At 47.1% G+C, this 14,711-nt stretch overlaps 1 protein-coding gene across 1 annotated transcript; it reads left to right on the forward strand.

Annotated features, from left to right (window-relative positions):
• Positions 1–542: 542 nt before the first annotated feature.
• On the forward strand, positions 543–3,795 carry LOC106594098 (shaker-related potassium channel tsha2). The gene has a single exon (XM_045713542.1). It carries the CDS (start codon positions 1,680–1,682, stop codon positions 3,147–3,149), a length of 1,470 nt encoding a protein of 489 aa, XP_045569498.1. The 5' UTR covers positions 543–1,679; the 3' UTR covers positions 3,150–3,795.
• The last annotated feature ends 10,916 nt before the right edge of the window (positions 3,796–14,711 follow it).

Raw genomic sequence — 14,711 nt, forward strand, 5'->3', positions numbered from 1 at the left:
TAGACCCCCTGCCTGTGACCCCCTATACCCCCTAGACCCCCTGCCTGTGACCCCTATACCCCCTATACCCCCTGCCTGTGACCCCCTATACCCCCTGCCTGTGACCCCCTAGACCCCCTGCCTGTGACCCCCTATACCCCCTAGACCCCCTGCCTGTGACCCCCTATACCCCCTAGACCCCCTGCCTGTGACCCCCTAGACCCCCTGCCTGTGACCCCCTAGACCCCCTGCCTGTGACCCCCTATACCCCCTATACCCCTGCCTGTGACCCCCTATACCCCCTGCCTGTGACCCCTAGACCCCCTGCCTGTGACCCCTTAGCTATCTTAAGATCAATGCACCAACTGTAAGTCTTTCTGGATAAGATGTAAATGTAAAAAAAATATAAATGTAGAAAAATGTAAATATCAAAATTGCATATTTTATGTTTCCAGTCAATAGATGTGCTCTAATATATCGAGTCGAGTCACATCCAGAGAACAAGCATGTATGTGTGTTTTCTCTCTTCAGTGAGAGAGCGTCTACACGTCAGCGTGGGGAGGAGGGCTCTGCTATTTTAAATTCTGTGAATGTAACAGTCAATAGACCCGACTAGCAGCGTGAATGTAACAGTCAATAGACCCGACTAGCAGCGTGAATGTAACAGTCAATAGTCCAGACTAGCAGCGTGAATGTGACAGTCAATAGACCAGACTAGCAGCGTGAACGGGACAGTCAATAGACCAGACTAGCAGCGTGAATGTAACAGTCAATAGACCCGACTAGCAGCGTGAATGTAACAGTCAATAGTCCAGACTAGCAGCGTGAATGTAACAGTCAATAGACCCGACTAGCAGCGTGAATGTAACAGTCAATAGTCCAGACTAGCAGCGTGAATGTAACAGTCAATAGTCCAGACTAGCAGCGTGAATGTGACAGTCAATAGACCAGACTAGCAGCGTGAACGGGACAGTCAATAGTCCAGACTAGCAGCGTGAACGTAACAGTCAATAGACCAGACTAGCAGCGTGAATGTAACAGTCAATAGACCAGACTAGAAGCGTGAACGGGACAGTCAATAGACCAGACTAGAAGCGTGAATGTAACAGTCAATAGTCCAGACTAGAAGCGTGAACGGGACAGTCAATAGACCAGACTAGAAGCGTGAATGTAACAGTCAATAGTCCAGACTAGCAGCGTGAACGGGAAGGGGATGGGAGAAGCCGTTGTTCACAGGGAGGAAAACGCAAACAAAAACAACCCGTCCGCAGACGTGAGAGAAGGAATAGAACCACCAGTAGAAAACAGGCTGAGACGAGACACGGTGAGAGAGGAGACACAGAGAGGAGACACAGAGAGGAGACACAGAGAGGAGACGCGGAGAGAGGAGACACAGAGAGGAGACGCGGAGAGAGGAGACACAGAGAGGAGACACAGAGAGAGGAGACACAGAGAGGAGACGCGGAGAGAGGAGACACAGAGAGGAGACGCCGAGAGAGAGCGAGAGAGAGAGAGCGCAGCCCTTTCCATCATTCCACAAGTGACTGCTTGGTCTTGTTTGTCACAAAATAGCACGGAAGGACTAAAAAAAACGCACGAGTAGAGGGGGAGAATTGTGGTGGGGGGTGGGGGGGAAAGTACGACACGGACACTGAGCGGGGTCTTTTGGAGAGAGAAGCTGTTGCCCTTTGGGGAAAAACATGACAGTAGTACCCAGAGAGAACCACGATGAGACTGTGGCACTAACAGCCCTGTCCCAAGATGTGTTCGAACCGGCGGACCAGCGGACGGATCAGGAATGCTGCGAGCGCGTTGTCATCAACATCTCCGGATTGCGCTTTGAAACCCAGCTGAAAACACTCGCTCAGTTCCCCACCACTTTACTAGGGGATCCGAGGAAGAGAATGCGCTTCTTCGACCCTCTGAGGAACGAGTACTTCTTCGACAGGAACAGACCCAGTTTCGACGCTATCCTCTACTATTACCAGTCCGGCGGTCGCCTCAGGAGACCAGTCAACGTCCCTTTGGATATATTTATGGAGGAGATCAAATTTTACCAATTGGGAGAAGATGTGATTGAGAATTTTAAGGAGGACGAGGGATTTATAAAAGAAGAAGAGAGACCGTTACCGGAAAATGAGTTTCAACGACAGGTCTGGCTACTGTTTGAATACCCGGAGAGTTCGGGACCAGCCAGAGGGATTGCTATCGTATCTGTTCTGGTGATTTTAATTTCTATTGTTATCTTCTGTTTGGAAACGCTGCCTGAGTTTAGGGATGAAAAAGAGAATAATTGGGACACTGAGCTGTCTTTGAATGGAACTAACAACGCTAAGAAACCCAATCCATTCACAGATCCTTTCTTTATAGTGGAGACACTGTGTATTATCTGGTTCTCCTTCGAGCTGTTCGTCAGGTTCCTAGCTTGCCCTTCCAAGCCTGCTTTTTTCAAAAACATGATGAACACCATCGATATTGTGGCCATTATGCCCTATTTTATCACCCTGGGGTTGGAGTTGGCGGAACACCAAGGAAACGGACAGCAAGCCATGTCTCTGGCCATCCTCAGGGTCATCCGACTGGTCCGGGTGTTTAGGATCTTCAAGTTGTCCAGACACTCCAAGGGGCTTCAGATATTAGGACAAACACTCAAAGCAAGTATGAGAGAATTGGGTCTGCTCATTTTCTTCCTCTTCATCGGAGTCATCCTCTTCTCCAGCGCTGTCTATTTCGCCGAAACCGACGATCCAGACTCCGGTTTTAGTTCGATCCCCGACGCGTTTTGGTGGGCTGTGGTCTCCATGACTACAGTGGGCTACGGGGACATGTGCCCGGTGACCATAGGAGGCAAGATCGTGGGCTCTCTGTGCGCCATAGCCGGTGTGCTCACCATCGCGTTACCGGTACCCGTCATCGTGTCCAACTTTAACTACTTCTATCACCGGGAGACCGAGCACGAAGAACAGTTCCAATATACCCATGTGACGTGTGGCCAGCAACGGCAACCGTCTCTCGGTGAATTAAAAAACAGTGACAGCCAACCATCTCTTTCCAAATCGGATTTCATAGCCACGGAGGACGCTGACTCTATTAAATATACCAACTGCAGCCCACACAAAGCGCCCTGCAGCCCACACAAAGCTTACACGGGGAAACTCACTAATGTATGATTTGTAGAGAGCAAAACAGAAAAAAATACCCAGCAATGGAAGAACAAAAACAGGCAAAAGCCTTGGAAGATATTCAGAGAAACCATGCGTTTCTTTCTGTGAGTTGCATACATCCCCTAATTCTGCGCTCTGGCTAGAGTAAGGTTTGGATCGGTCTTATTTCGGGGCGTCTATTGTTAATAATAATGCTGAAGGAATTATTGTTTTTAAATAATAGATTATCATAACGCTGGATGAATCAAAAAAAAAAAAAAAAACGTGACTAGTGATCTCACCTGAAAACAGTCTTCCATTATACGCACAGCTCTTCTTCGCTGTAGGTTGTAAACAGAATTATTAGGTTATATTTAGCCTTATAAACAACACCCATGATCAACCAATCCCCATCTCCCATTGTAGCACTTTATTAACGTTCTCTTAGTAATGTCTCATTTATTCAGACTAATTGCGTGTCGGGTTTTTTTTAATTTTTTTTGTCTTCCGTTTTCTAAAAGTTTACATATTGATTTGCCTGTTTGGTGTTGAAGAGGTATATAATACGATAGGACCAATTTCTCTAAAATGACTTGAATGACTCTTTTACCTACGGTGTATTGTAATTACTTAATAAAAACGCCCCAAGGTCACCCAGTGACTTTACCCACAACCCCCTTTATTTATTTACACCATATCCACGTAAAGCGTTTTCCATTAAGACCCGTTAGAGAGGGTTTACCGGGGCAGCGCTGCCCGGCAGCAGACCTTCTATCCTCACTGTCGACTATGATGAGGAACAGGTCTAACAGAGGTCTGTCCATCCGTGCAGAGATGCCGTTGTCTTTGATAGTGGTACCGCGGTAGTCTAACTGGTGTGGGTCCCTCTAGGAGCAACACGTCCACTCCAATGAAGTATCTGTCGCTAGAGAATCACACCTTGACAAGCCATTGAGTCTAGACATTACCGCACAGCCCAATTACCCTCTAAAATGACCGCACGGCACTATTCAAAATGGATGTATATATATATATGCTGTTCGTTATTGAAAATGGATGTATATATATATATATATGCTATTCGTTATTGATCCGTACCTTATATATATAGCACAGCCCAATTACATTACCGCACAGCCCAATTACCCTCTAAAATGACCGCACGGCACTATTCAAAATGGATGTATATATATACATCCATTTTGAATAGTGCCGTGCGGTCATTTTAGAGGGTAATTGGGCTGTGCGGTAATGTAATTGGGCTGTGCTATATATATATATATAGGTACGGATCAATAACGAACAGCATTGAATCAGAATCGAATGAATCAAATGGATGCTATTGACATTGTTTACAACATTTCGTTTTTTATTTTTTTATTATACAATCTCACCAAAACGACATAATTAGTTAGATCTATTAGCGAATAACGCGCTAGAAAAATAAACAACCATTCAATAATATCGAGTCTCTCGGAGGATTGTTCTTCTGGAGATATTACAGATGCATGAATGAATGCGTTTAACAACTTAACCGGTGGGGCGGAAATGAGAAGAGCACCTGGTAGTGTGTTCAGACAGACGGTCAGGTGCAGAGTACATCCGGACCCACAGCGACGCTTAGTGGAGAAGTTTAGGGAACTGCAGACGAGGTTGTGGAAGCTGGTTAGTTTCTATAGCAACCTTCCAGACTGTTCTCTTCTGAGGGGGGGGGGGGGGAGAGATGTTATTGTCTGATGTTAAATAGAACTAGAGGACGGAAGGATTGACTGACGACCTGATTTGACAGGTGTTTTCATTGTACCCGATTCATGCTGCTGCACAGCACTGACTTTGAGTTATGTAGAAATATAATTTAAATCATAAGGAAAATGATTTGGGCAGCTATTTTCACGTACTGGGATGAATGGTTATATATGGTGTAGTCTAGACAGGCAGAGAAATGAGAGACAGACAGAGACCTAATACTGCAGGTAGAAATGTATTGATATCAGAATCAATAGAAACATATATTGTCTCTGATTAAAAAAAACTCCCCTGAATCCGAGGCAGAAAGATAAACAGCTTATTGGCCACTTATATCAACAGCGTCATTATACAAGTCACCTAGCGTTCCAGGCCGACTCCATTTCAGGTCACCTTGTCTTCTGATGCCATATGACATCACCATATCACTTTGCTACAGTGGACTACTACCTGAACCCTGCAGATCCCCCTCCAATCCCCCTCCGTTGCCCTCCAAACCCCCTCCAATCCCCTCCATCCCCCTCCAATCCCCTCCATCCCCTCCAATCCCCTCCAACCCCTCCAATCCCCTCCATCCCCCTCCAACCCCCTCCATCCCCCTCCAACCCCTCCATCCCCCTCCAACCCCCTCCAACCCCTCCATCCCCTACAAACCCCCTCCATCCCCCCTCCGACCCCTCCAATCCCCCCAACCCGCCTCCGACCCCCTCCATCCCCTCCAAACCCCTCCATCCCCCTCCATCGCCCTCCATCCCCTCCAACCCCTCCATCCCCTCCAATCCCTCCAACCCCCTCCATCCCCTCCAATCCCCTCCAACCCCCTCCATCCCCCTCAATCCCCCTCCAATCCCCTTTCTACCAGCCATGTTGTGTTGCATCTCAGCTAAAAGAGGTGGAATCTAAGAACCTTTGGAATAGATTCTGACAGACGTTACCAGGATGACTGACTCAGCCCCGTTGGTTGGATTACCAGAGGAGAGGGCGGGACAATGCTGCAGATGACAGATGCAGAAGCCAATCAGATTGGGAATCAGCAGACCCCTTGGCCAATGCAACAGGACGGCCTACTGCTGCAGATGCCTGGACTACAGCGCCTCCTGGAGTTGTGACGTGGGAAGACGACAGTTGCAGGAGAGTCACATGGAGGTGAGTTGTGGTGGTAGAACATTGTCACAATAAACCTACAGCCTCATAGACCTACGGTCCTATACAGAACAGTAGCCAGATATAAACTATACAGAACAGTAGCCAGATATAAACTATACAGAACAGTAGCCAGATATAAACTATACAGAACAGTAGCCAGATATAAACTATACAGAACAGTAGCCAGATATAAACTATACAGAACAGTAGCCAGATATAAACTATACAGAACAGTAGCCAGATATAAACCTATGGTCCTATACAGAACAGTAGCCAGATATAAACTATACAGAACAGTAGCCAGATATAAACTATACAGAACAGTAGCCAGATACAAACCTACAGTCCTATACAGAACAGTAGCTAGATATAAACTATACAGAACAGTAGCTAGATATAAACCTACAGTCCTATACAGAACAGTAGCTAGATATAAACTATACAGAACAGTAGCTAGATATAAACTATACAGAACAGTAGCTAGATATAAACTATACAGAACAGTAGCCAGATATAAACCTACGGTCCTATACAGAACAGTAGCCAGATATAAACTATACAAAACAGTAGCCAGATATAAACCTACGGTCCTATACAGAACAGTAGCCAGATATAAACTATACAGAACAGTAGCCAGATATAAACTATACAGAACAGTAGCCAGATATAAACCTACGGTCCTGTATAGAACAGTAGCCAGATATAAACTATACAGAACAGTAGCCAGATATAAACCTACGGTCCTGTATAGAACAGTAGCCAGATATAAACTATACAGAACAGTAGCCAGATATAAACTATACAGAACAGTAGCCAGATATAAACTATACAGAACAGTAGCCAGATATAAACTATACAGAACAGTAGCCAGATATAAACCTACGGTCCTATACAGAACAGTAGCTAGATATAAACTATACAGAACAGTAGCTAGATATAAACTATACAGAACAGTAGCTAGATATAAACTATACAGAACAGTAGCCAGATATAAACTATACAGAACAGTAGCTAGATATAAACTATACAGAACAGTAGCCAGATATAAACTATACAGAACAGTAGCTAGATATAAACTATACAGAACAGTAGCTAGATATAAACTATACAGAACAGTAGCTAGATATAAACTATACAGAACAGTAGCCAGATATAAACTATACAGAACAGTAGCCAGATATAAACTATACAGAACAGTAGCTAGATATAAACTATACAGAACAGTAGCCAGATATAAACTATACAGAACAGTAGCTAGATATAAACTATACAGAACAGTAGCCAGATATAAACTATACAGAACAGTAGCTAGATATAAACCTACGGTCCCTGTATCCTGTAGTTCCCCTGTTCTACGTCCCAGCATCATCAAAACACTCTCTCTCCCCTTTTCTAGAAACAGCCTGTCTCCTAGATCGTCCAGACAGACAGATATCTCAGGCAGCAGCACCATTGTAGACCTCAGTCGGTCGTTTACGTTTAACAACAAATCCTATCAAGACCGTGTACTGGTGGCTCAGGCTCAGGAGGCAGTACCATGTTCGTCTGCTAGGTGTCGCTGTCCGCCTGTACAACGGCTGTCTGCTGGTCTTCTGATAGGGCCCTGATCAGTTCAACATAGAATAGGATGTTATAGTGGTCTGTCCGGGTACAGTGGTGGAGTTACTCTGGGTTCCCTACAGATATAGTGGTCTGTCTGGGTACAGTGGTGGAGTTACTCTGGGTTCCCTACAGATATAGTGGTCTGTCTGGGTACAGTGGTGGAGTTACTCTGGGTTCCCTACAGATATAGTGGTCTGTCTGGGTACAGTGGTGGAGTTACTCTGGGTTCCCCTACAGATATAGTGGTCTGTCTGGGTACAGTGGTGGAGTTACTCTGGGTTCCCTACAGATATAGTGGTCTGTCTGGGTACAGTGGTGGAGTTACTCTGGGTTCCCTACAGATATAGTGGTCTGTCTGGGTACAGTGGTGGAGTTACTCTGGGTTCCCTACAGATATAGTGGTCTGTCTGGGTACAGTGGTGGAGTTACTCTGGGTTCCCTACAGATATAGTGGTCTGTCCGGGTACAGTGGTGGAGTTACTCTGGGTTCCCTACAGATATAGTGGTCTGTCTGGGTACAGTGGTGGAGTTACTCTGGGTTCCCTACAGATATAGTGGTCTGTCTGGGTACAGTGGTGGAGTTACTCTGGGTTCCCTACAGATATAGTGGTCTGTCTGGGTACAGTGGGGACGTTATACATACTGCATGTATATCTGTAGAGATCCCAGCAGGTGACTGTGCTGCTGGTAACAGGGCAGGGTTATGCTATTGTTACTGTCTGTAGTGTGTGTGTGTGTGTGTAGTGTGTTTCGTGTGTGTGTGTGTAGTGTGTGTATTGTGTGTGTGTGTGTGTCTTTCTGTCTGTCAGTAGTGATAAGGCAGCTGTCTCAGTAACTGTAGCAACATGCCCCGCCCACCTGAGAATCTGTCTTTTTCAGTCCTCTATTTCCTGTTGGGGGGGGATCCACTCGACATTTAAATCTCCCTGGATTGACAGTTAAATCTCCCTGGATATGACAGTTAAATCTCCCTGGATATGACAGTTAAATCTCCCTGGATTGACAGTTAAATCTCCCTGGATATGACAGTTAAATCTCCCAGGATATGACAGTTAAATCTCCCTGGATATGACAGTTAAATCTCCCTGGATATGACAGTTAAATCTCCCTGGATATGACAGTTAAATCTCCCTGGATATGACAGTTAAATCTCCCTGGATATGACAGTTAAATCTCCCAGGATATGACAGTTAAATCTCCCTGGATATGACAGTTAAATCTCCCTGGATATGACAGTTAAATCTCCCTGGATTTGATTGCTTTCATTTTACTCCTGCGACTCTATCATTCTCTTGCTTCTTCCTGTCGTTTTCCCTCCCGTTAAAACGCTACAGGAGAATGGGCTCAACGTAACACCTTGTCTTTCCATTGCATCGATCAGAACGTTAAAAGATTCGTCCAGGATTTAACGCGCCCCTCTTGACCATTTTTTAAAGGCCTTGTTCTGATTGGTGTTCATTTTATTTTATTTTTTTGTTTGTTTGGTGCAATTAAATAAAGTAATAATTTAATATATTTTGAAATATTTATAAATTAGATTTATTCATCTGAGGGTAATCCTGCTATTGACACCACTGGATGTCGACGACAACAGTATTTAATTAGGAAGTCTAGACAGAGCAGGTGGTTGGCTGGTCGAAGACCTGCTCCTCCCCTTTATGGTAATATATTCATATATGCAAATACATACGTTGTGTTTATGCGAATTAGGCACATATAGTTTTCTTTATTTTAACACAACATCTAAAAAAAAATACCTGATACAATAAAGAAATTATTTATATACGAACAAGAAAAATAAGTGCATTTTTGACGAGAAATTGAACACGTGAAATTCCCACCAAAATCCCAGAAGTCCAGGTGTTATTTGTCCGTTCCAGTAAAATGTTTTATCTGCTATAAACCCTGTCAATACCTGATGGCGATTGGAGGATCTTCCTTCCGTTGGTCAACATTTATTAGAATTGTTCTGAAAACCTTTTAACGACGTTGCTGATCGTTGCGGGCATCAGACCCCTTCCTCCTCTCTACCACTGTTGTACGGAGCGAACCTTCTCATTTCTCACAACGACAGACAACAGACAGACTTTAATATGTTGATTCTGATAGCTGGCGTTCGGTAGACGTACAGTATGTTTTAACAAAGAGACCTGAGATCATGTGTGACTTGCATTGGCTTTGAGAGCCAGGTAGCTGGCAGTGCCAGGTCCCACTATAGTCCACCACCACAGCCCTTCCCCCACAGACAGGTAGTTGGCAGTGCCAGGTCCCACTACAGTCCACCCCCACAGCCCTGCCCCCACAGACAGGTAGTTGGCAGTGCCAGGTCCCAGTACAGTCCACCCACACAGCCCTTCCCCCACAGACAGGCAGTATTTCCATCTAAATCTACCCTACGGTGTGTTATAACCCTACCGTACCGTTATAACCCTATACCACAGTGTGTTATAACCTTACCCCACAGTCTGTTATAACCCTACCCTACAGTGTGTTGTAACCCTACCCCACAGTGTGTTATAACCCTACACCACAGTGTGTTATAACTCTATCCCACAGCATGTTATAACCCTACCCTACAGTTATAACCCTACCCAACAGTGTATTATAACCTTACCCTACAGCGTGTTATAACCATACCCTACAGCGTGTTATAACTCTACCCCACAGTGTTTTATAACCCTACCCCACAGTGTGTTATAACCCTACCCCATAGTGTGTTATAACCCTACCCCACAGTGTATTATAACCCTACCCCACAGTGTTTTATAACCCTACCCCACAGTGTATTATAACCCTACCCCACAGTGTGTTATAACCCTACCATGCAGTGTGTTATAACCCTACACCACAGTGTGTTATAACCCTACCTTACCTTGTGTTATAACCCTACCCTACCGTTATAAAACGACCCCACAATGTGTTATAACCCTATCACACAGTGTGTTATAACCCTACCCCACAGTGTGTTATAACCCTACCCTACAGTGTGTTATAACACTACCCCACAGTGTGTTATAACCCTTTCCCACAGTGTGTTATAACCCTTTCCCACAGTGTGTTATAACCCTACCCTACAGTGTGTTATAACCCTACCTTACAGTGTGTTATAACCCTTCCCCACAGTGTGTTATAACCTAGAGTGTGTTATAACCCTACCCTACAGTGTGTTATAAGCCTTTCCCACAGTGTGTTATAACCCTACCCTACAGTGTGTTATAACCCTACCTTACAGTGTGTTATAACCCTTCCCCACAGTGTGTTATAACCTAGAGTGTGTTATAACCCTACCCTACAGTGTGTTATAACCCTACCCTACAGTGTGTTATAACCCTACCCTACAGTGTGTTATAACCCTACCCTACAGTGTGTTATAACCCTACCCTACAGTGTGTTATAACCCTACCCCACGGTATGTTATAACACCATCTAGGCTGTGTAACAGGCTACATTCTGTCCAAAGGTCAGGTTATTTAAAGATCTGGATGCATTGATTCCTCCTTAATCCAGAGTCTTATGTCACAGCCTGATTAATTACCAGCATGAGGTGTTGTCACCCCCTCCCCTATCCTCAGCCCCTCCTCTCCCCTCACCACCCCCCCCCTTTCCTCAGCCCCTCCTCTCCCCTCACCACCCACTCAGCCCCTCCTCTCCCCTCACCACCCACTCCCCTTTCCTCAGCCCCTCCTCTCCCCTCACCACCCCCCCCTTTCCTCAGCCCCTCCTCTCCCCTCACCACCCCCCCTTTCCTCAGCCCCTCCTCTCCCCTCACCACCCACTCAGCCCCTCCTCTCCCCTCACCACCCACTCCCCTTTCCTCAGCCCCTCCTCTCCCCTCACCACCTCCTCCCCTTTCCTCAGCCCCTCCTCTCCCCTCACCACCCACTCAGCCCCTCCTCTCCCCTCACCACCCCCCTCCCCTTTCCTCAGCCCCTCCTCTCCCCTCACCACCCCCTCCCCTTTCCTCAGCCCCTCCTCTCCCCTCACCACCCACTCCCCTTTCCTCAGCCCCTCCTCTCCCCTCACACCAGCATGGCAGTTGAGTTATGTGTGAGTTGTGGTTGCCATGGAGACCGAGTTACAATAACATGAAATAAAACCCAATCCATTTATGGCTGCTGTGTATTGTGGTACTGCCCAGCTGCTGCACAGAGATAGACAGGCTCTCTGAGGCACACTGAGGCAACAGTCAGTCTTACTGACTGTTATGCTGGCTTTACAGAAAGCCTGAAAGACAATTTACGCTTTGATCCGAAAATGTGGTCATAGGCTTCGTATGGAGGATGTGACGCAATTGCAGAGCCTCCGGAGGTCATGCAGAGGTCAAATCTCCGTACCGCAGTGCCGTGCGCCTCTCACATTCTGTAACAATGTGGAGTGCTTCCGTATACACTATGTATACAAAAGTATGTGGACACCCCATTCAAATTAGTGGATTCAGCTATTTCAGCCACACTCGTTGCTGACAGGTGTATAACAATCGAGCACACAGCCATGCAATCTCCATAGACAAACATGGTCAGTAGAATGGCCCGTACTGAAGAGCTCAGTGGCTTTCAACGTGGCACCGTCATAGGATGCCACCTTTCCAACAAGTCAGTTCATCAAATTTCTGCCCTGCTATAGCTGCCCCGGTCAACTGTAAGGGCTGTTATTGTGAAGTGGAAACGTCTAGGAGCAACAACGGCTCAGCCGTGAAGTGGTAGGCCACACAAGCTCACAGAAGGGGACCGCAGAGTGCTGAAGCGTGTAAAAATTGTCTTTCCTCGGTTGCAACACTCACTACCGAGTTCTGCCTCTGGAAGCATCATCAGCACAATAACTTTTCGTTCTTGAGCTTCATGAAATGGGTTTCCACGGCCGAGCAGCCTTACACAAGCCTAAGATCACCACGCTCAATGCCAAGCTTCGGCTGGAGAGGTGTAAAGCTCGCGGCCATTGGACTCTGGAGCAGTGGAAACACGTTCTCTGCAGTGATGAATCACGCTTCACCATCTGGCAGTCCGACGGACAAATCTGGGTTTGGCGGATGCCAGGAGAACGCTACCTGCCCCAATGCATAGTGCCAACTGTAAAGTTTGGTGGAGGAGGAATAATGGTCTGGGGCTGTTTGTCATGGTTCAGGCTAGGCCCCTTAGTTCCAATGCAGGGAAATCTTAACGCTACAGCATACAACAACATTCTAGACGATTCTGTGCTTCCACCTTTATGGGAACAGTTTAGGGAAGGCCCTTTCCTGTTTCAGCATGACAATGTCCCCGTTCACAAAGCGAGGTCGATAAAGAAATGGTTTGTCGAGATCGGTGTGGAAGAACTTGACTGGCCTGCACAGAGCCCTGAACTCAACCCCATCGAACACCTTTGGGATTAATTGGAATGCTACATGAGAGTGGTTAGCGGTGTTGCTACATGGCAGTGGTCTTGGTTAGCGGTGTTGCTACATGGCAGTGGTCTTGGTTAGCGGTGTTGCTACATGGCAGTGGTCTCGGTTAGCGGTGTTGCTACATGGCAGTGGTCTCGGTTAGCGGTGTTGCTACATGGCAGTGGTTAGCGGTGTTGCTACATGGCAGTGGTCTCGGTTAGGGGTGTTGCTACATGGCAGTGGTCTCGGTTAGCGGTGTTGCTAGATGGCAGTGGTCTCGGTTAGCGGTGTTGCTACATGGCAGTGGTCTTGGTTAGCGGTGTTGCTACATGGCAGTGGTCTCGGTTAGCGGTGTTGCTAAATGGCAGTGGTCTCGGTTAGCGGTGTTGCTACATGGCAGTGGTCTCGGTTAGCGGTGTTGCTACAAGGCAGTGGTCTCGGTTAGCCGTGTTGCTACATGGCAGTGGTCTCGGTTAGCGGTGTTGCTACATGGCAGAGGTCTCGGTTAGCGGTGTTGCTACACGGTTAGCGGTGTTGCTACATGGCAGTGGTCTCGGTTAGCGGTGTTGCTACATGGCAGTGGTCTAAGTTAGCAGTGTTGCTACATGGCAGTGGTTAGCGGTGTTGCTACATGGCAGCGGTCTTGGTTAGCGGTGTTGCTAGATGGCAGTGGTCTCGATTAGCAGTGTTGCTACATGGCAGTGGTTAGCGGTGTTGCTACATGGCAGCGGTCTTGGTTAGCGGTGTTGCTAGATGGCAGTGGTCTCGATTAGCGGTGTTGCTACATGGCAGCGGTCTCGGTTAGCGGTGTTGCTACATGGCAGTGGTTAGCGGTGTTGCTACATGGCAGCGGTCTCGGTTAGCAGTGTTGCTACATGGCAGTGGTTAGCGGTGTTGCTACATGGCAGTGGTCTAGGTTAGCGGTGTTGCTACATGGCAGTGGTTAGCGGTGTTGCTACATGGCAGCGGTCTTGGTTAGCGGTGTTGCTAGATGGCAGTGGTCTCGGTTAGCGGTGTTGCTACATGGCAGTGGTTAGCGGTGTTGCTACATGGCAGTGGTCTGGTTAGCGGTGTTGCTACATGGCAGTGGTTAGCGGTGTTGCTACATGGCAGCGGTCTTGGTTAGTGGTGTTGCTACATGGCAGTGGTCTAGGTTAGCGGTGTTGCTACATGGCAGTGGTTAGCGGTGTTGCTACATGGCAGTGGTCTAAGTTAGCGGTGTTGCTACATGGCAGTGGTTAGCGGTGTTGCTACATGGCAGTGGTCTGAGTTAGCGGTGTTGGTACATGGCAGTGGTTAGCGGTGTCGCTACATGGCAGTGGTCTAGGTTAGCGGTGTTGCTACATGGCAGTGGTTAGCGGTGTTGCTACATGGCAGCGGTCTCGGTTAGCGGTGTTGCTACATGGCAGTGGTTAGCGGTGTTGCTACATGGCAGTGGTCTGGTTAGCGGTGTTGCTACATGGCAGTGGTTAGCGGTGTTGCTACATGGCAGCGGTCTTGGTTAGCGGTGTTGCTAGATGGCAGTGGTCTCAGTTAGCGGTGTTGCTACATGGCAGCGGTCTCGGTTAGCGGTGTTGCTACATGGCAGTGGTTAGCGGTGTTGCTACATGGCAGTGGTCTAAGTTAGCGGTGTTGCTACATGGCAGTGGTTAGCGGTGTTGCTACATGGCAGTGGTCTGGGTTAGCGGTGTTGCTACATGGCAGTGGTTAGCGGTGTCGCTACATGGCAGTGGTCT

Source organism: Salmo salar, unplaced genomic scaffold (assembly GCF_905237065.1).
Source record: "Salmo salar unplaced genomic scaffold, Ssal_v3.1, whole genome shotgun sequence".
Taxonomy (NCBI): domain Eukaryota; kingdom Metazoa; phylum Chordata; class Actinopteri; order Salmoniformes; family Salmonidae; genus Salmo; species Salmo salar.